Genomic DNA, 23,770 nt, shown 5'->3' on the forward strand with positions numbered 1-23,770 from the left:
CCCAGCCTTACAGATGATCATTTGCAGACAGGCAGTTTCTCAGTGTGATATTGGCTGCTTTCAGGTCTTCTCTCTGTGGAGACCCTCACTCAGCTACACCTCAGTGGCTGAGCAGTTTTCTTCCCTCTGAGGTGACTTCCCCTCCCAGAAATGCAGTGAAAATCCTCTCAAAATGGCGGCTGTCCGCTGCCTTCCCTTCTATCTCCTTGTGGCAGGGCTCAGATCCCTGTAGAGGCCTGTCTCCTGTCAGTCTCACATACCAGTCCTTGCTGCCATCACCATCCTTTTCTGACTGACTCAAATCTTACCGCCTCATAAGTTAGCTCCTGTGACTTTCCGAGAAGCAGTCATTGGTTGACTGCACTGTCAATACTCCTTCCCATAAAACTCACTAAAACCTTTACTGATGTTGCCCCTGTAAGAAAATTCGCAATTAAGTAAGACAAGCAAAGAAATGGGAATAACAGGAAAAACCACATACATTGAAAATGCAGAAATAACGTAATAACAAAAATACTTTTATTTCAGAAACTTTATGTAATGGCGCAAAACTAAGCATATTTTTGGCATCAGCACATCAAACTCCATAAAACAGACATATTACCTTTGCTGCTGATTTTTAAGGGCAGGTAGCCAAAAAAAGATGATTTTGGTTATTCCAACAATAGATTTAATGGCCCATTCAGATGAGCGAATAATTGAGAGTTTGTAGGAACTCTCATTCCCAATTATCATCTTATTTAAACAGGCCAGTAATCCCTCAACAAAGAAGTAAAACATACATTTGTCGGCTGCCATGATTTTTCATCAACAATATCGGCAAGTCATCACCCAGTGTAAACTGGAGATGCGTTGGTGTATAGGGAAAGAACGATCATATTAACAATTGTTCTGTGACCATTACTGTTTGGTCGGACTGTATGAGCAGGCCAGTAGATGACTGTCAATCTGCATTTTTAGCCAATCGCCAGTCAATTAAGTCTGGATTGTTCTGTCTAAATGGGCCAAAGAGATCACTGTTGTTGTGACTCCCCATGACCCATTGAATGTTCTTTCATGTGTGCAAGATAAACGTCCCATAATAAGCGCTAATTGATGACATGGCAAGTTGATCACTGCTTAATAGAAGTTACATCTTGCAATTATTGTAAAGGTTTAGAATGAATGATCACTTGTAGGATCATTGAATCCATACAGTTTTTATTAATACTTTCCCATTTATTATTCATTTACCCACTGAGGATACTATGCTGATCTAAATTTACTCAGTAAAGGCTTGGATTTTATGCATATCAGATTAATGTTGGTGCTAATATATGGCAGTATTGCACCCTTCTGATACCCTATTATTGACTAAAGCTGGCCATAAGCTTTAGATGGCTGCAGGCCAAACGCATGTTCATCCTACAGCCATTCCTCCTTTACATGCTGCATTTAGATGAATGGATAATCGTGGGCTTGTCAGTTAAAGAAGTCGGCAAAATGCTCATTAATTGGTTAAACAGGTTTTGTTTTTTTGCTGGTATAAACCTTATCAGCAGTCAGGGAATGTGCTTCCAATAATACTAAAGGTACTGTCACACTAGACGATATCGCTAGCGATCCGTGACGTTGCAGCGTCCTGGCTAGCGATATCGTCCAGTGTGACAGGCAGCAGCGATCAGGCCCCTGCTGGGAGATCGCTGGTCGGGGAAGAAAGTCCAGAACTTTATTTCGTCGCTGGACTCCCCGTAGACATCGCTGAATCGGCGTGTGTGACACCGATTCAGCGATGTCTTCACTGGTAACCAGGGTAAACATCGGGTAACTAAGCGCAGGGCCGCGCTTAGTAACCCGATGTTTACCCTGGTTACCAGCGTAAAAAAACAAACAGTACATACTTACATTCAGCTGTCTGTCCCTTGCCGTCTGGTTCCTGCACTGACTGCTGGCCGTAAAGTGAAAGCAGAGCACAGCCACAGCGGTGAGTCACCGCTGTGTGACTCACCGCTGTGCTGTGCTTTCACTTTCACTTTACGGCCAGCAGTCAGTGCAGGAACCAGACGGCAAGGGACAGACAGCTGAATGTAAGTATGTACTGTTTGTTTTTTTACGCTGGTAACCAGGGTAAACATCGGGTTACTAAGCGCGGCCCTGCGCTTAGTTACCCGATGTTTACCCTGGTTACCGGGGACCTCGGGATCGTTGGTCGCTGGAGAGCTGTCTGTGTGACAGCTCTCCAGCGACCAAACAGCGACGCTGCAGCGATCCGGATCGTTGTCGGTATCGCTGCAGCGTCGCTAAGTGTGACGGTACCTTAAGCTCTATGAGGTCAGAACAATCATATCAGTAATGTTTTTTACCATTGTTGATCAGTCATGGCCATAAGTTATGAGACTGACTCGAATTCTGATTTTAACAAAGTTCTCTGCTTCAGGGTTTTTAGATCATTTAGTCAGATGTTTCTATGGTTACTGAAGTATAATTATCAGAATTTCAAAGTTTTTAAACTTTTACTGGCAAATACTTAAAGTTTGTGTAAAGACCGAATATTTTACAGTGTTGTCCTTTATTTTTCAAGACTTCGGCCCTTCACCCTGTCAGCTGGATATCCGCTTCTGGGCTAAATCCTGACTGATGACAGCCCATTCTTAAGGTACCGTCACACTTAGCGACGCTGCAGCGATACCGACAACGATCCGGATCGCTGCAGCGTCGCTGTTTGGTCGCTGGAGAGCTGTCACACAGACAGCTCTCCAGCGACCAACGATGCCGGTAACCAGGGTAAACATCGGGTTACTAAGCGCAGGGCCGCGCTTAGTAACCCGATGTTTACCCTGGTTACCATCGTTAAAGTAAAAAAAACAACCACTACATACTTACCTACCGCTGTCTGTCCCCGGCGCTGTGCTTCTCTGCTCTGGCTGTGAGCACAGCGGCCGGAAAGCAGAGCGGTGACGTCACCGCTCTGCTTTCCGGCCGCTGTGCTCACAGCCAGTGCAGGAGGAGTGCAGAGAAGCAGAGCGCCGGGGACAGACAGCGGTAGGTAAGTATGTAGTGGTTGTTTTTTTTTACTTTAACGATGGTAACCAGGGTAAACATCGGGTTACTAAGCGTGGCCCTGCGCTTAGTAACCCGATGTTTACCCTGGTTACCAGCAAAGACATCGCTGAATCAGCGTCACACACGCCGATTCAGCGATGTCAGCGGGAGATCCAGCGACGAAACAAAGTTCTGGACTTTCTTCCCCGACCAGCGATATCACAGCAGGGGCCTGATCGCTGCTGCCTGTCACACTGGACGATATCGCTGGCCAGGACGCTGCAACGTCACGGATCGCTAGCGATATCGTCTAGTGTGACGGTACCTTTAGAGTATTTCAGGATTTTTGTGTTTTTGTTTGTCCAACCCCTATTTGAGGATTGACAAATGAATGGGATTGGCATCTGGGTGGGTTCGAGACCATGAACCCAAAATTTCAATGTCTTATTTACTAAGCAACTTCACTTCTGCGTCATGACATGGTCTCCATCATGCTGGAAAAAGCATCACCAAATTGCTCCTGGATAGGAATGAGCAGAGCCATAGAAGTTCGGGTTCTGGTACACAAACTTCAATCAGAACCCCAACCCTATTGAAAACATTGGGGACCCGAACTTCACTGAAAAATCTCTCTCTCTCTCCTCTCCATCCCTCCTCCTATCTCTCTCCTCCTCCTCACTCCCTGAACTTTTTAAGTTCGTGTTCTCTCATTTCTACTCTTGGATCATTGGGAGAATTTGCTCTTGATGGATGTCTAGACCCCATTCTTTATTCTAGGCAGTATTCTGTATTCTTGGGCAAAATTTTGAGTGAGTCCCATCCATGAATGAGAAGACCCCACACTTGAATGATCTCAGGATGCTTTACTCTAGGCATGACACAGAATTTGCAGGTAGCGCTCAACTTTTCTCCTCCAAACATAATTGGAGAAAATAACCTTGCAGGACTGCAGAGTATTGGGGGGAATTATTTTCTCTTAATTCCCCTCCAGACTGTTTTGGACATCTGGAAGAATGATTGTGCAGAGAGGAAAAGGAGCCGTGTGTCAGAACATTGGTAAAACACCCTAAGACCATTCATGTGTGGGATTGCTTTTCATCCCATATAGTAATAATACCATAAATAAAGAAGGGGATCTAATCTGCCTCTAGAACAACTTCTCCCAATGATCGAGGAGCAATTTGGTGACAAGCAATGCTGTTTCCAGCATGATGGAGACCATGTCTAAAGGCAAAAGTGATAACTAAGTGGCTAAGCTTTGGCCATGACTATACTTGAGCTGGCACATAAATGCCGAATAACTTGTCAAATAGTCGATTGTCGCTGGATAAAGTGGATTGCCGGGTGGACCAAAATCAGGATGTCTGAATCCAACAATACAGATCTACAACAAGCTCAATTGGGTTCTCAGTAGAATGTTAAAAGTAAGAACATTAAAGTAAAAAGATCAGGATTGTTAAAATCCAACTGCCCAATCCCCTTCTCCCTGCTTCCAACATTTGCCATCGAGGGAGAGTCAAAAGGCACCCATACAGATTGAAAGGTTGGATGGAATCTGTGGGTTTGGCTCACATCAATAATAAAGATTTTTAACTTGTTTTATAATGTCATTGGCATGAGTTGTAATTTGTATTTTCTCTCCATCTTTACGGCCTCAGTACACATTAGACTAATGATGGCTGAACCCACTGATATGGGGGCCTTTAACTGATGATGTTGAGGGAGAGATGCATCTGTCATGTCTGATTTGGACTGCCAATCCCACTTTTATTCTCCCTGAGATAAGCTGCCTCCAGATGAGTTTAGCAGTGGCTTGGCTGAGCTGAGCCCTATTTTCTGTGGGGTAGTCAGGAGAGATAGTTGTTGGCCAAACCATTGGTTCAGCCTGCAGCTATCTATAGTGTATGGGAGCTTAAGAAGTTTAGTTGTTTGAAGTATAAAACCGTCCATACACAGGGGATTTTAGTTGTCCTTTTTTCTGATCAACTTGCCATTCACTGTTCAAGGATGTTGACCACAATGACCACTTCAGGATTAAAATGGCAGAAATGCAAAGAGTCCCTATCGATGAACTGGGCTGTGCTTCTATTGATGCTTGTATCTGGTAAAATACACTAATCAAATCGATCTTGATGGGACAAAATAAACAACATAAAACAATCATTTTTAGATCTGTATTGTCTTCTTTATTGACATTCGTGTACCCATACGGAGACAGTCAGATAAAATGTTGAGCAGTCCACTGTATGTCAATGGCCTCTTTTGACCTAATTGTCCTCTTTGATTAGCTCTAATCTCCGTTTTCCTACCGTTATCTCTACTCTTATCATGTCCAGGTTTTCGGTTTGTTATTGTGTACACTCAGAACTTGACCCGACTATAACTTCCTCAACATTGAATTGCCAATAAACACAGATATTTTTTTTTATTTCTTTAATCAACAATTTATACTGAGATTTTTTTTTTCTCAAAGGAAATATTTTTGAGAACCATCTCAGATCTGAGACAGAACCAACACTTGAACCATACTAAATATTACCATGGTACAATATTCAATGTTTTTATCTGTAGGGGATTGGCAGACTTCAAAGTCACTTTATGGGGGTCATTGGTATGGAAGGTTCATTAGACCTTGAGCTTTAAACTGGTGATCAGACTTTGCTAAAATCAGCTGCAGATTTGGTATAGACATGTATAACAAAGATGGTACCTTACAGCAAAAAACTAAATGAGTACCAACTAGTGATCTAGATTCATGCTTTCACCTCCTCTCATAAACCCTTCACCAGGGTCATGGCAATAGTATGTAGAGGGGCTGCAGTTGAAGCCAAGGAGGTCCCAAAAGGTCCCGTTGGCCAAAATAAGTGCAATATTATGAAAGACCTGTGATAATTTGGGGCCCTGCTAGACATTTTTCACTGTTGCCTATGATTTTCAAGTCATGCCGCTGTTCTTCACTGTTCCCCCCCCCCTTGCTTGTTTGCTATCATCTACTGTGTAGTTGAGGCCATTAAGAGTGTACAACAGCTGCAGGCTTATGTAAGTTAGACTGTGTTGCTCAGAGAGCAGATGGTGCCATGTTCATTGTTAGAGTTTATTAATTCTGTACTGGGTGAACTCTCGGGTATTTTTTGTGTCGGTTCTCTTCCTGTAATATCCCATGTTGTGAAGATGTAGATAATGGATACTGTATGTCCCATGTTAAGCACTGCATTATCCCGCTTTGTCTGAGTGTGGAAAGATTCTGCTGAAACCTGCAACAGCACCTTGTGCTGGAGAACATAGCACATGGCATAGAGCTGAGTTGGCGCATGATGATGAAGCATAATGTTACAGCTTCCTTGATATCACATGACTTGTCATGCCAGTTCGGTCCTGATGGTAGTTGCTAATTAGTATATGGTGACACTGACAGTGTGGTCATGCGAAGTGCATGGGTGGTTGCCACATTGAACTTCATAGGTAAAAACCAAAGAATTCCTCTTGTAATATTATTACCCTACGTAAAACTGACAAGCTGATTATAACCATTATCCCCTGATGAAGCTGGCACACTGGCGATACACATGAATGTCTGGAATCACTTATTTTCAGATGTTCTTTGGATCGACCATACTGTGAGTCCCGCTATGGATACAAAATATTTGGCGGAACTGTGTTTTCAGCTTTATAAAAATAAATTTTTTCATATTTCATTGTTTTACTACATTTATTTTTATCTATGTGTACTTTATTTCTATTTTATATAACCTTTACACTATTGTACTCAAGCTACTTCTTGGCTTTGTTTCTATTTATCTATATATTGATTTAGGGAGTAACCTATGGAATATACGGTAATTTTTGCTATGTTGTAAGCTAAGTATATTTGCCATTTTATTACTGTTGTGCTGGTTTCTTAATATGTAAAGTCCATGGAGTTGCTCTGAGAAAATTTCCGTTTGAACCATACAAGGAATAATAGTATGATAAACTAGAGCACAAGACTTTTTTTTTCCCAAGTTGAGCTGACCACTGGCATGACAAAGTTGTTGGCCAAACACGTTTTCAGCCAATAGCTTTTCCTCTGGGAATATATCCACCCCTTACACTAGGGGTGGATATATTAGTAGTGCAACCTGTGCGGCCACACAGGGACCCAAGAGCTAAGGGAGTGACTTCCACTTTCAATGCAGGTGGAATTGTGCATTATGGTGAGCTATTGCACTGTAAAGGGCCCATGCAGTATATTGTTCTTGCACAGGGGCCCTCGTCTGTGTGTGTTTGCTCTTGCCTTAGGCTACGTTCACATTTGCGTTCTGCCGGGCTGCGTCGGGCGCAGCCGCGGCGACGCATGCGCCCCTATATTTAACATGGGGGCGCATGGACATGCGTTTGCATGCGTTTTGCGATGCATGCGTTTTTTTGCCGCAAGCGTTAGGGCGCAGAGGACACAGCAAGATGCATTTTTTTTTGCGTCCAAAATTCGGCAAAAAAGGACGCATGCGTCGCAAAACTATGCGTTTTAGCGTGCGTTTTTGTTTGCGTTGTGCGTTGCGTCGCCAACGCAACATCGCACAACGCAAATGTGAACGTAGCCTTACACATGCATGTGTCCTCAATGGGGGAGATGAGTAAGCCGCTGACAGATACCTATGATGACAGCTTATCTCGTCTGGGAATAAAATAATTTGAAATGTTGAAATCCAATTGCCCGATCCTTCTCTAACCTGACATCTGAGAGTGGTCCACTGCAGTCCACATTAGATGATTGGCTTTTCCCACTAAAATTTTTGTTTTTGGTCAATGTGAGTCTAAACGCACCTGCATGCATATGAGATATAAGTTGGTCCGATCTGTTAATATCAAAGATATCAGTCGACAATCTAATGTGTATTGAGACCTTTACACCTGATGAAGGTCGGGCATTTTCAGCTTAAATGCCCGACCCTTTCGTTCCTTGGGAGACAAGCGGCCAACAGTGCTCTCTATCAGCGGATGCTCCACTCTCAACATTAAAAACACATCAACGTTTGGCCGAACTGAACGTGCATAGGGGAGCCTGAAGACATGGTTTCCAGCTGTTGCATGTGTACAGCCAGCTTAGTTGACCATAGACATGGGATAATTATTTGCAGACCACTGATGGAAATTATCGATTTCAACTGCCATGAACAATTGGCAACTGGATTGATAAAAAGTACCATTATTTGTTTAGACTGAGGACCAAGTGACACGATTTTGTAATTGTTCATGTTCAAACCCCAACTGGAGCATGTTGGATTTATTTTTTTTTGTCCAATGAGGTGGAATGTTGTGGGTCACTTGGGCTACCAACAAATAACCATCCCACAAAACTGAACCACCGGCTCTCACCTTATTGGTCTGTTTTAAGAGCGCTAATATAATCGTTGGCAGGTTTTTCTTATATTACATTGCACATATATGGATGCATTAAACATTGCCATTTCTCGATTTCATCGTGCAAATGAACGATTGCTCCTTCGTCAGACCATTATCATCTAATCTGTGACCAGCTTAATACTTAATTTTTAAAGTTAAAATAAATGACTGAGCCTAGAGTGTAGATATCAGTATATTATTAGTCTCTATCAAGAGTGGATAAGTAGCCCACTAGATATTACCATTATAATAGTATTCCCATCCAAGAATGTTACAGCATATCAATGACCTCTGGATCTATGGCCAATGATCGAGAGAAGCTACTGAGCACTATTGCCAGTTAAACCGATACCAGTCCCTAAGTAGTGACAAAACCTATTGATTTATCATGGCGTCCACCGACCAATGGACCAGTGTAGCATCGTCGGTGCTCATGTGACTTGTATTGACAGGGAGAGGAAAGTGCAAGCTGCTGCTTTTTTGTGTCCCTGATTCATACGATGAGTTTCACTTCTTCGAATTGAATGTTACCCTTTCTTCATAATGTGACAGAGGGAATTCGCCCCTGAGACACTTCCCCACGTCACCCCCCTTGTAACCAAGAGAATAAAGTAACTTAAGCCCTCCATACACATTAGATAGCTGTCGACCGAACATTGGTTCAGCTGATCATTTGGCCAGCAGCTACCTCTCCCGACTTCTCCATTCACGGGAGCACTCGTCTCAGCCGCGCAGCTGTGTTTACTATGAGAGATCCACTGCCAGATTCCAGAGATGGTGGCTTATCTCTACTGGAATAAAAGGATCAGTAGATAAAAATCGGGCATGCCGAATCCTTATCTTTCCTGAAATCATGTTTGGCAGAGTTAAGTTAGTTCGCCCCATACACATTTAGACTGTAAGGGTACCGTCACACAGTGGCATTTTGATCGCTACGACGGCACGATTTGTGACGTTCCAGCGATATATCCGTGACGTTCCAGCGATCTCGCTGTGTCTGACACGCTCCTGCGATCAGGGACCCCGCTGAGAATCGTACGTCGTAGCAGATCGTTTGAAACTTTCTTTCGTCGTCTAGTGTCCCGCTGTGGCGGCATGATCGCATGGTGTAACAAAGGTGTGCACGATATTGTATACGATGTGCGCATAGTAACCAACAGCTTCTACATCGCACATACGTCATGAAATTATCGCTCCAGCGTCGTACATTGCAAAGTGTGACAGCAGTCTACGACGCTGGAGCGATATTGTTACGATGCTATAGCGTCACGGATCGTGCCGTCATAGCGATCAAAATGCCACTGTGTGACGGTACCCTAAGTCGAGGCCACCAACATCAATAGGGTAGGCCAATATTAGTCGATTGTGTATGGTGGCCATAACAAGCAGTGGCTTTTCAGTCCATCCTTAGGCTGCAAATAATGTTAAATTTTAACTATGATCCCTACTCCAGAGGAAGTAGTCGATGGAACTTTTTCTGACAGCAGATCAATCCAGTAGCTCTCTTAATGAAGGGATTGTCTGATATGAGAAAATCCCTGAAAGTGCTTAAATTCTAGCTACATCAGACACCTCTACTGGTAGATCTACATACTATTAATACATTAAAGGATTTTTTTTTTCAGGCTCAAAACCGCCGATACTCTGGTGGACTCCACCACTACCAAGGATAATTAGCACTTTATTGTTCCTACATGTGCTCTCCCTCATGAGCCAGAAGATAGGAGGCAGCATAGAAATGGGATGAAGAGAACAGTAGAACATACATTTGTGAACCAAGACCCATTTTAGATTCTTCCATTGTTGTGGGGTGGCCCTTATTAAGATTGGGAACTCGCTTTATGCCAAAATTTGACCAATGCTACCAATCATAATTGAGAGCAGTTTTGGACTGGCCCACGGGTGAGCAATTGAATCTCCTGTTGGGCCCTTCACCCCTCTATATGAACAGTAGTTGGCACAATACACTTGATTCACTAAATATAGACGATGGCAGCATCTCAGAATTTATTTAACAAACCACCCAGTGCATAATTCTATAAAGACGGAGGTAAATTTGTGAGTGAAAGTAGTGTAACATTTGCATGTAGCTGCACAGTGGGCCTCATATGGCTTTATTCACACTGCTGGGTTCTTCCAAACCAAAAAAAGGAAAACCATACTACTAATGTATTCCATACTGACTGAGGTCAAAAAAGGACACCATGTGGCGTCAGTGAGGCAATGGGGGCCTATGCGTATGTGTTTGACGTGTGCCTGATTCACAAAGAAATATCTGGAGGAACCTTTAATAGTATTTAAAATATTTACATATAGTAAATATATACCGTACATAAATATATATATATATATATATATATAAATATATATATACATATATATATATATATATATATATATATATATATACAGTGGGGCAAAAAAGTATTTAGTCAGTCAGCAATAGTGCAAGTTCCACCACTTAAAAAGATGAGAGGCGTCTGTAATTTACATCATAGGTAGACGTCAACTATGGGAGACAAACTGAGAAAAAAAAAATCCAGAAAATCACATTGTCTGTTTTTTTATCATTTTTTTTGCATATTATGGTGGAAAATAAGTATTTGGTCAGAAACAAACAATCAAGATTTCTGGCTCTCAGAGACCTGTAACTTCTTCTTTAAGAGTCTCCTCTTTCCTCCACTCATTACCTGTAGTAATGGCACCTGTTTAAACTTGTTATCAGTATAAAAAGACACCTGTGCACACCCTCAAACAGTCTGACTCCAAACTCCACTATGGTGAAGACCAAAGAGCTGTCAAAGGACACCAGAAACAAAATTGTAGCCCTGCACCAGGCTGGGAAGACTGAATCTGCAATAGCCAACCAGCTTGGAGTGAAGAAATCAACAGTGGGAGCAATAATTAGAAAATGGAAGACATACAAGACCACTGATAATCTCCCTCGATCTGGGGCTCCACGCAAAATCCCACCCCGTGGGGTCAGAATGATCACAAGAACGGTGAGCAAAAATCCCAGAACCACGCGGGGGGACCTAGTGAATGAACTGCAGAGAGCTGGGACCAATGTAACAAGGCCTACCATAAGTAACACACTACGCCACCATGGACTCAGATCCTGCAGTGCCAGACGTGTCCCACTGCTTAAGCCAGTACATGTCCGGGCCCGTCTGAAGTTTGCTAGAGAGCATTTGGATGATCCAGAGGAGTTTTGGGAGAATGTCCTATGGTCTGATGAAACCAAACTGGAACTGTTTGGTAGAAACACAACTTGTCGTGTTTGGAGGAAAAAGAATACTGAGTTGCATCCATCAAACACCATACCTACTGTAAAGCATGGTGGTGGAAACATCATGCTTTGGGGCTGTTTCTCTGCAAAGGGGCCAGGACGACTGATCCAGGTACATGAAAGAATGAATGGGGCCATGTATCGTGAGATTTTGAGTGCAAACCTCCTTCCATCAGCAAGGGCATTGAAGATGAAACGTGGCTGGGTCTTTCAACATGACAATGATCCAAAGCACACCGCCAGGGCAACGAAGGAGTGGCTTCGTAAGAAGCATTTCAAGGTCCTGGAGTGGCCTAGCCAGTCTCCAGATCTCAACCCTATAGAAAACCTTTGGAGGGAGTTGAAAGTCCGTGTTGCCAAGCGAAAAGCCAAAAACATCACTGCTCTAGAGGAGATCTGCATGGAGGAATGGGTCAACATACCAACAACAGTGTGTGGCAACCTTGTGAAGACTTACAGAAAAAATTTGACCTCTGACATTGCCAACAAAGGATATATTACAAAGTATTGAGATGAAATTTTGTTTCTGACCAAATACTTATTTTCCACCATAATATGCAAATAAAATGATAAAAAAACAGACAATGTGATTTTCTGGATTTTTCTTTCTCAGTTTGTCTCCCATAGTTGAGGTCTACCTATGATGTAAATTAGAGACGCCTTTCATCTTTTTAAGTGGTGGAACTTGCACTATTGCTGACTGACTAAATACTTTTTTGCCCCACTGTACATCAGGAACTGAACGTTATAGAGGACTCTAAATATTTATTTTTTATTTTTTCCCACCCCCTCCCAAAAAATAAAAAAAAATAAAAAAAATCGAATCACTCTTTAGTATTATTATTATCATCCCACTTTGTTTGGAGGGCACTGTGGGGGTATCACACTGTGTGGGAGCACTCATGGACTTGAAAGGGAACAATATTTTGTGTTGGCGAACATAAAAGACGGGCAAGGTTAGGGTACTGGCTTAGTGTAAAATAAAAAATTGTCACAATATTTGTTCCTCTTTTTTTTATTTCAAAGTTTGGAGGTGTACAGCTAGTGTAAGATAATACTGTCTGACAAATATGTGTATAGTGGGACTCGTGAAATGATGGAGTAAAAAATCAAACAAAACACTTTGACTGCTATTTTAATTTTCAATGTCCTGCCGATAGTTTGGGTTACAATTTGCTATGTATTCAGTTGGACCTGCAGCAAGTTAAACTGTCCAGTAGTAATTTACACGATGACATGATCATAACCTTGAGGACAGAATCTTCTGGTGGTTGAATAGGATTCATAAACAGCGCCACACTTGTCTATGCGTTGTGCTGTATTCAAGAAATTGGGCCTGGGCTGCCATACCCGATAAAGCCAAAGGGACAAGAGTGGAGTTATTTTTGGGATAAGATGCAAATTTGACCTCTAAATAATAATCCCATGTTATTCCGTTTGGGTGGTAGCTGTAGCCCAAAAACCCAATGGTCACTCTCATAGGACACTGATTGCCCTTTTATTATGTTTTTGGATTGCGTTACAATACTAGAATGTGAATGACTTTCAAAAGTAATTATACAACACAGAAAACCACACTTGTCTGTAAATGAAGAATTGTCTAAACTCCATAGATAAGAATGGTTGTGTGTGAGCCAGTTGGCAGCGCATCGTGCACTCCTCCTCCACGGTGTCGTGTGGCCCGCCGGCTCTGGTAGCCGCTCGCAGTCCTGTTTGTATTGAATACATTATTCACTGATTTATTTACATCCTATTTCTTATCTCCTGAGAAAAAAATGAGTTTACTTAATAATTTTAGCTAAACGAAACTTGGCATTGGACCTGGCACAGCCGACCTTCTGGACGGCAAAACATTTGCTAAATTTGTAACGGTTATCTCTATTTGTATACTGTTTTACGCTACTAAATGTTTACTGGCACAATTCTGGCCTGGACATTATCACGTTTGGGTTAGGGGAAAGACCTTTGTGTTATGTTGCATAATAAACTTGTTGTGGAAGATTAATATATCGCCATCACATTTGGCTCCCACTGGGGTTTTTTCACAAATCTTTTTTTCTGGTTGGAAAAGTTTGCAAGAACAAAATCGGTGCAGGCGAAATGTATATTTCCAGATACACAAAAATTGCACAAAAATATCCACGTTAAAGAGGTTGACAACTACTTTCTTTTATTCCATAGGCCGTCAAGGTCTGATTAGTGGGAGTTCGACACCTGGCACACCCACCTATCGGCTGTTACCGATGCTGGTAGTGGTAGGAAGTTCTCAGATGGTGCCTGGACATGGTAGCTCCATCAAAACTATATTGGTCCCGGCCAAGTATTGCAGATCCACATCCTAATAAATGCTGTATGTGCAGTACCCAACCGTGGCCACTGTAGAAATGACGCATCTGCTGTTTTTCAGTAGCAACCAAGAACTTCCGGTAACTGCTGATCGGAGGCTGTTCTGGGTGTTGCCCCCCCGCCAATCAGATATTGAGGGCCTATCCTTAATAAAATAAAAGTAGTGGCCAACCCCTATAAAGGGAACTTGTCATTAGATTCATACTGCCTAAGCCACAGACAGCATGAAACAAAGCCTCACTTGCAACATTTTCAATGAAAGCATAGAAGAACTTGCTTCTCCCTGCACCACCATACATACACAGGAGAGACCTGTCAATCAACTGGAGCCACTACTGAGCCCCCTTCATAGATAACAGCTGATCACTGAGGGTCCCAATCACGGAGAAATCTGTGATTAGCATATTTTTAGGGGACCTTAGAATGAAAAAGTGGCGCCAACTATTCAATGATATTGTATGGGGCCCCATAAACCGAGCATAGTGCTTTTGTAAAAAGTGTAAGTTAACCCCTGAAGATAAATCCAAGAATCCAAGTTGTTAGTCCTATGTAAATGTTTATATAACCCAGCACATTTTTGTCATGTGATGTTTTATACAATTATTATTGTTGGTGGCGGTTATCGCCTCTAAATGGAAGGGTTTTTGTCCCTATGATCAAGCTGTGATGACGAATGGGAAGAATGAGACCAAGCCCAATTAGGAAAAAATTGGTTAAGTAAGGCTCTCATACACATTAGATTTAAGTTGGCCTAATCAGCAAAGCATCAAATGTTTATGGTGGGTTCCCGACTCTTCCCCGACAGGTGATGTTGAGGGAAAGAAATATCTGGTTGGATCTTGGAAATAGCCTGTTAGGTTTCAATGGACATTCCTTTTGTTTGGCACAGAGATAGGCCGCTGTCAAAGTAGTCTGGAAGAGGCCGTGCTCATAGAAAACTCAGGAACGCGTGGCCAAACTTAGTGTTAAGGAGTCAGCTTGGCAAGAGGGCAAACTAAGGTTAATTCGACCACTACTTATTGTGTATCACCAGTAAAATGATGCACACAAGTGTGCATTGCTCTGGTATGGTTTGGCTAATATTTTTTTGAAAGGGTTGTCCTTATTGATCCCACAAATATTTGGGGGGTCAGAGACCCCCATAAGCTGAGGGTGGAAATATTAAAGAGATGCAGTTGAGTATATTGTGTGTGTTGGTAGGGCTGCAGGTCAAAAAGGGCATGGGACAGAAACCAGATCAGCCATTGAATAGGTGGAGTAGAGATCCACTTATTCTAGAAAGCTCCACAGAAACTAAATTGAGAAGTTTATCTCCATGTTGTATGAAAGGGGAATTAATGGGGAATCGATGTTCAAGGAGTCAGAACAGATTGTGCGCTCTAGAGTGTCTGGAGTAAACAGTGAGCGCCACCGAGCCACCACCATTGCCGATGACTCTTTGTGGCCTTGCATCCAGAGTATTGACCTTTCCTGCATTTTATCTGGTCTTTGTTACATCATCACGACATGACCTCCTTGCTTTCCCCCTTCCATTTTTTCCTCTTCCACATTCTCATCCCTTGCACACCTCATTTACCATTACAGAATTCCCAAGTGGCAAAGTAATGGCCAATGATTTTACCGGCAGAGGTGGCAGCTAATGCGAGGTACCATCAGGGATCCGGTGTCTCTAGTCTCTATTGTGCGGGTAGTAATTTTATTTATACTGTGACATCTCCCATCATTCCACAGCAGAAATAGACCCTTGGGCCAACATGAAAGATTTATGGTTTTAATTCTGAATTCTATTAAATCAGCAGTGAGCCTCCCCATCATTAAGCCGCTCGCTTCTCGTCTCTCTGAGCACGGTCGGTGCACTTGGCCCACAATCTCTCTGCTCACAAGATTATAACTCTATGAATCATTATGACATACTGGGAAGTAAAGGATACATTCTAATAAGGTCTGTCTATAAAAGTTGTATGACTTTACTAGATTCTGAGTTTTTCTTCTTGGAAATGTCATATAAGTAATATTTTCGCCTGGAGGATATAGACATCTCCTTTTATTTAGCCTATTGGGTCACACTGACCTGATAAAGTGGGTGACCTTTAACGAACTAACATAAAGTTTAAAGTTATCCATCACCTTCAATAGCAGTCTACTTGTACGTTTGACACCTAATTCTTCCAGCACCCCTTTAAGAGGACTTTCCTCTACATCGGCAGACACAGACGATAACAAGAACCGTATATGGGCCCTTTTCAGTCCAATATCTCATCATAACGCACTATCCCTCCAGCTATGGAGGTGGACATGGGCCCCCTCACCTCTTGGGCCTCAGGTTGCACAAATGATAAATGAAAATAAAGTTCAGCAGTGGCATAACTTCAATCATGTGGGCCCCAATATAAAAGCTCCAATGGGGGCCCCTAATTATTGCAAGTCTTTAATAGTAATGGTCTTTTCATTTGAGTCAAAGGGGCCTTTTGGGCCCCTACGCTCTAGGGCACTGGTGTGATTGCAACCCCTGCACCTATTATAGTTATGCCCCTGAAATTCAGCATGCCCAACTCTTCTTTCCCCTGATATTTGCCGATTGGGGGAAGCGAAGAACCCCCATTCACATAGCATGAATGAGGACATCTGCATTACTGCATAAAACATATGGGCCCCAGGAAAGGTGCCTACAATTCTTCTACGGTGCATGGCCACTTCTTTGGTGACCAGACAGTATGCAATAATGCAAATGTCTATTAAAACCAGCATTTGTCCATTGGCTTAAATTGGTATCTTGCGATCCCCTACATCATCCACACTGGACAACACTTTAAAGGAGACCTGTCATTCATTGAAATCCCTGGGGTATGGGCGGTCCTATTCCATGATTGATGATCTTCCTTGTATGACTCAAGAAGTGAAACCTGTCAATCACTGAACAGGACCGCTCACTTGACTCCTATGCATAAAAACAACCGGGATTTCAATGCCTAAAATATAAGTTATATTAACAATTTTCTGCTCAGCCTGTCCTGCTCTATAAAATGTGATCCACAGATAGGACTGCATTCAAAAGTCAGAGGTTCCCTTTAAGATTTGATGCTGAGTGAGCTTTCATTATATTATTACTATTAATCAATAACTTTACTCCAGTTGTACATTTTCCCTATTAAGGTAAGAAATGGGCCAACGAGTGCTCGTAAGAAGCTTCTTCCCAATTATCGATAGAATCTGGACAGACACTGGCGATATCTGAGCAAAAGTCTCGTTCACTGGGTGCAATGATATTTATTCATGCAATTTATAACTATTTACAGCACATGATTAGACTCCATTACGGTTTTGGCATTGGGACACTAGAGCGCCAAGTTGATCTAGTTACAAACTTATCGTTACCAAAAAGAGACTAGCATAGGGGTGTCTTCTGCTCAGCCTTTGAGGATCATTGTGTCATCACCCCTGGAGGATCCCCTGGTACTTTTGAAGGGCATTGGGTATTTCGTTCTACTCAATGATGTTGAGGGACAACCCTTACACTTGGGTCACCTAACTGATTTTCTCTCATCTGATAAAATATGGCCTATTATGCTAATCATACTCAGATAAGAGTTTGATCAGCGTATGATCAGAGTGTGATCCGATTTTCTTGGATGTGGAAAAAATTTTTTTTAAAAAATCTCTAGATCTTATTCATTCTGTCAGTCCGTGAAAATGGACCTCACTCAGATGTCATCCTAGTGAGCTCTGATTTTTTTTTTTTTTCCCACGTAAACAGACATGAATGACAGTGTGGTGGTCCAATAATTGGATGCAACTTGTGAATGCTATATATTTTTTTTTCTCCAACCAACAGTGCATGGCCCTGTAGAATTACATGGGGACAAGGGCGATATCTCAAAACGATGGATAGCACTAGTGATGAGCGAGTATACTTGTTGCTCAGGTTTTCACTAGCACGCTCGGGTGACCTCCAAGTACTTGTTAGTGTTCGGAGATTTAGTTTTGATCACGGTAGCTGAATGATTTACAGCTACTAGCCAGGCTGAGTACATGTGGGGGTTGCCTGGTTGCTAGGGAATCCCCACATTTAATCTAACAGTCGCAAATCATCCAGCTGCTGTGAGGAAAACTAAATCTCCGAGCAGTCATAAATACTCAGACCACCCGAGCATGCTCTGGAGAACCCGAGCAACGAGTACACTCGCTCATCACTAGATAGCACTCATCCAATTTTTACGGTCATGTGCATGAGCCCTTGTAGAGATGGTATTGACGGCCCATTAGGAACTTCTTAGTAGTTGTTTTCTTGGGGAGATGTAACAACTTCTTTAAGACATTAACTTTTTTTCTCCATAAAGAAGGAATCTAAAAAAATCTAAAATCTTCAGGGGAATTTTCTTTTCCATGTAAAAACAATATTTCTATTAAAATTATATTTTACTAATTATCCGTTCGCCCCCCTGTCCCTCCCCCAACGTAGGTATCTTCTAAGGTCAGCTTTCACATATAAAGCTGTTCCTCTGTTTAACACTGGAAGTGTCTCGTGTAGACGATTTTCCTTCAAGATGTGTCGGAAACAGCAGTGCCAAGGAAGACGTGACTGAAACACATATCTTACTTTATTCCTTTTCTGCAGAGCAAAACATACAGAAAATGTCTTACTGATACAATATAGAGCGAGAGGGTGGTTGGCCGGGATTAGTAAAACGTAAACAGCGCCACACTTGGTTGTGTGTGGAATTGCAGATCGTTTTAATTGAAGTGCATGGAGCAAAGCTACAATACCACACACAACCACCGTGTATTGTGATATATGAATGATCTATGGTGGCCAGTCCTGTCTATGGACCTATTATCCTATACTTATTCTCCATACAGATAGACTAATGAGCTAATTCATTTATCTAATGTCGAAATATTGATCTATTATTTTTTTCCTTCATGCAGTAAAAGGCTTGTGGTCTTGGTTCCCAATGAAGCAGCTTTCAATTCCCGGCGGGCTTACACCAGTGAGGATGAGGCCTGGAAGACTTACTTGGAAAATCCCTTGACCGCCGCAACAAAGGCAATGATGAGTATCAATGGAGATGAGGACAGCGCTGCCGCACTTGGACTTTTATATGACTACTACAAGGTAGAGTTGTAATGGTATTTAAAGGGGCTTTCCAGTAATATCCATATATTGGATAAGTGATAATTACTAAGTAGGTGTGCCTATAAAATGAATAAATGGAGCTTTGGCGCACATGCCAGACTGCGGCTCTATTCAGACTCTATACTATTGGGCTCAATTTTCGTAATCTGTTGGGTTCAAAGTGGTCAGACCTTTAGTAGTTATCGACTCTTCTGGATAAATGATCGCCCCATTGAAGTACTGATCTCCAAGTTTTGTCTACACTTATAAAGATTGTAGCATGTATTAAAGAGGATCTGTCATTTGCCATTAATGTGTAGGTTTTAACTTGTGTTAATGCCACTGTTCTCCTCAATCCGGCATTGTTTTTCTTATGTTCCTTGGCTTCTGCATTCCTAAGATATGGCCCTATCTTCAATGTCTGTAAATCTAGGCTTTTTAGCCAAGTGGGCAGGGTCCCCATGAATGAGGGTGTGGTCCACAGAGAAAAGTTGTGGACCTCACCCCCTTGAGTAGCAGGACTAGATTATATGCGTGAAATAGAGGGTCATATCTCAGGAGCGAAGAGGCTCAGGAAACAAAAGCTAAACAATGTCGGATTGACAGGAACAGCGGCATTTACGGTTGCGCTCAAAGGTTTACATACCCCATAATTTTTGCTTTCTTGGCCTTTTTTTCAGAGAATATGAATAACGCCAAAACTTTTTCTCCACTCATGGTTAGTGGTTGGTTGAAGCCATTTATTGTCAAACTACTGTTTTCTCTTTTTAAATCATAATGACAACCCAAAACATACCCCATTTCTTAATACCATGTATTGCCCCTCTAACATCAATTGGAGCTTGAAGTCTTTTATGGTAGTTGTGGATGAGGTTCTTTATTTTCTCCGATTTTAAAGCTGCCCACTCTTCTTGGCAAAAAGCCTCCAGTTCCTGTAAATTCCTGGGCTGTCTAGCATGAACTGCACGCTTGAGCTCTCCCCAGAGTGGCTCAATGATATTGAGGTCAGGAGACTGAGATGGCCACTCCAGAACCTTCACTTTGTTCTGCTGCAGCCAATGGCAGGTCTACTTGGCCTTGTGTTTTGGATCCTTGTCATGTTGGACCGTCCAAGTACGTCCCATGTGCAGCTTCCGGGCTGATGATTGCAAATTTGCCACCAGTATTTTCTGATAATGTGCTGCATTCATCTTTCCTTCAACTTTGACCAAGTTTCCTGTGCCTCTTGTAGCTCACACCTCCCCAAAACAACAGTGATGCACCTCTATGCTTTACAGTAGAACTAATGTTCCTTTCATCATATTGTTTGTTCACCTCTCGGCAAATGTTGTGGCCAAAAAGTTAAATTTTGGTCTAATCACTCCAAATTACCTTGTTCCAGAAGTTTTTCAAACTTGTCTCTGTGCTGTTTTGCATATTTTAGGCGAGATACTTTGTGGCATTTGCACAGTATTGGCTTTCTTCTGGTGACTCGACCATGAAGCCCATTTTTCTTCAAGTGCAACTTATTGTGCATCTTGAAACAGCCACACCTCTAATTTTCAGAGAGTCCAGTATTTCAGCTGATGTTATTTGTGGGTTTTTCTTTGCATCCCGAACAATTTTCCTGGCAGTTGTGGACGGCATTTTTGTTGGTCTACCTGACCGTGGTTTTGTTTTTACAAAGTCCCTGATTTTCCATTTGTTAATCACAGTTTGAACGCTGCTGACTGGCATTATCAATTCCTTGGATATCTTTTTGTATCCCTTTCCTGTTTTATACAGTTCAACTACCTTTTCCCGTAGATCCACTGTCAATTCTTTTGCTTTCCCCATGACTCAGAATCCAGAAAAGTCAGTGGCTGGATGAAAGATGCAAGAGTCTGTCTGGATCCCAGAAACTCACTCAGCTTTTATGCACACACTGATTACAAGCAAACAGGTCACAGGTGAGGATGTTACCTTTAGTAGCCATTCAAACCCATTTGTGTCAACTTCTGTGCATGTTATCAGGCCGCCAAAATCACCAGTGTATTGGAACTTTTGATCAGGGTCATTTGGATGTTTTGGGTTGTCGTTATGATTTAAAAAGAGAAAGCACAGTAGTTTGACAATAAATGGCTTCACCCAACCACTAACCATGAGTGGAGAAAAAGTTTTGGTGTTATCATTCATATTCTCTGAAAAAAAGGCCAAGAAAGCAAAAAGTCTGCGGGGGCTTTTGAGCACAACTGTACATCAGGTAAAAAAAAACTATATTTTGATAAGTAACTGGTCCTCTGTAACTTTAATTTCTTTTAAATGGAGGATTGTCCAGCTTGAGATAGAAAATCGTTGGCAGTAAATGAGCTAAAATACCAAATTGCCCAGATTCATCTCCGTCTTGTAGGTCTTCAGCTTGCTTGGTCCCATGTCCTCCTCCCATATTGTAGCACTTATGGCATGCCATTCAAAGATATGACCACTGCTGCCAATCACTGATTGTGGCCATCATGAACGATCATACTGGTATCACCACTGCCGCTGGTGATTGGAGGCAATATTTATTACTGTAAAAGAAATGAAACTGGGAACATTTATTAATTTTTTCAGAAAATATATTATTTTATGAGTCTGAAAATGGCACAAATGCTGTCAAGTTATCAAAGAGCAGTATGATGAATCAATATACGGTAAATACTTTCATGCCCCAAAAAGATAAAAATATTCTGGAAGTGATATGCCCAACTCATCAGAAATGTTAGATGTTTTCTTATGGCTGAGAAATGGTGCACCGATATTTGGAGCCATAAAATTTGCACATGCCATTATTATATTTGGCACATTTTACATTTCCTCAAAGACACAAAAAAAGCTCCTAAAAGGCGAAAACAATAAAGTAATACATTTGGTTCCTATCCGTTCTTCTCACAGTTTCTGCCTGAAAGCAATTCTTCAACCCCATATAAAATGTCCTACCTAGTATTTCTTGTAAAATCCCAATCTGCCAATGCTGCTAAGATGCTAAGAAAGTTATTTAAAATCTGACTCTTTTTTTTTTTTTTTTTTTAGGTACCAAGGGAGAAAAGGTTGCTGCCCATAAATAAAATGAACGAGGTCCATGATGACCAGGAAAAAAGGTAGTGTTTTTTTTTTATTATTTTAAATTTTGTATTTTTTTTTTTTTTATTTGATGGACTGTTATTTGGCTTACCGTATGTATTTTATAGGGGTTTCGCAAAATGTTTCTATTTTTTTAAAATAGATTAACCCCTTAATGACAGCCAATACCCAGATTTTAGGGACCAGAGGAATAACCGAGTAAGGGTATGTGCACACGCTGCGGATCCGCAGCGGATTTGACGTTGCGGATTCGCAGCAATTTTCCATGCGTTTTTACAGTATAATGTAAACCTAAAGAAAAACAAAATCCGCAGTACACATGCTGCAGAAAAAAACGCACGGAAACGCTGCATTGTTTATTCCGCAGCATGTTAATTCTTTGTGCGGATTCCGCCGTGGTTTACATCTGCTCCTCAATAGGAATCCGCAGGTGTAAAAACGCAGGTGGAATCCGCGGAAAAACCGCAGTAATTCCGCAGTGCGGATTTACCAAAATCAGTGCAGAAAAATCAGCACACCATTCCGCAACTTGTGCACATACCCCAACACCTCCCGACGGTCAAAAATTCAGCGGGTGTCACCTGTATACTACAGCTGACGCCAGACTAACACTGATCAAGGCTGTTTAACCCCTAGACGCTGCTGCCAATAGCTACAGCAGCATCTATATGGTTAATGAAGAGACGGGGCTCCTTTAAACTCCATCGGCACCCCACAATCACCGATAAGGTGGTCTGCCAGCTATGGTGGCGTGGTAGGATGCTAGCAAAGTTGTTGTAGAAAAAAATCCACTCTATGCTAATTCCTTTGAAGCACCTGAAGAGTTAACAAACTTTCTGACCGCAGATTTAAAAACTTTGAGAGGTGCAGTTTTTTAAAATATATTATCACTTTTGTTTTTTGTTTTTTTCATAAGACACTCAAAGTCAATTCAAAACTGATTAGGTCCCTACAAATGTCTTTCCTTGGAAAAAAAAAAAAAAGGGAGAAATTGCTGCTAAAATTAACCCTTCTAACATCCTAACAAAATAAAGAAATGATTGAAAAATAATGCTGATATCAAGCTGTCATGGTAAATGTTATTTACTGCATTTTTTTCCCTGTGCTGTATAACTATCTGGTTTAAGTGTATAAACCTTCAAAGTTTGAAAATTTGCGATTTTGTTTTTCTAAATTTTCAAAAAACTTCCGATATTTTCATGTACAAAAGCAAAGCATATCATCCTAAATTTACCACTAACTTAAAGAACAATAGAATGGAAAAAAAAGTCTTGGGATCGCTGGGATATGTAAAAGTAGAGTTTTTACCAAATAGTGGCATTTGTCTGATTTGAAAAATGGGTCACTATGGGAAATTCGCATGTTTTGCTTTCTAATGTGGACTGATTATTATTTTTTTTTAATATATCATTCGGCAGTCCTTACTTGTTTTTCTGGTACAATGCTCCAAATCCACATAGAGAGAAAATTAAAAGATGAGATTATGGCTGCTTGCAGCGACCACTAGAGGGAGCCCACTACTACTATGTAACTGTATA

The 23,770-nt window shown here is 41.7% G+C and overlaps 1 protein-coding gene across 1 annotated transcript in view; it reads left to right on the top strand.

Annotated features, from left to right (window-relative positions):
* GRHL2 (grainyhead like transcription factor 2) overlaps positions 1–23,770 on the top strand; it is a 92,062-nt gene that overhangs the window by 9,956 nt on the left and 58,336 nt on the right. The window contains exons 2-3 of the mRNA XM_069731715.1: positions 18,965–19,151; positions 22,182–22,249. Coding sequence (XP_069587816.1) covers positions 18,965–19,151; positions 22,182–22,249 — 255 coding nt within the window. The remainder of the gene's footprint in view (positions 1–18,964; positions 19,152–22,181; positions 22,250–23,770) is intronic.

Source organism: Ranitomeya imitator, chromosome 6 (assembly GCF_032444005.1).
Source record: "Ranitomeya imitator isolate aRanImi1 chromosome 6, aRanImi1.pri, whole genome shotgun sequence".
Taxonomy (NCBI): Eukaryota; Metazoa; Chordata; class Amphibia; order Anura; family Dendrobatidae; genus Ranitomeya; species Ranitomeya imitator.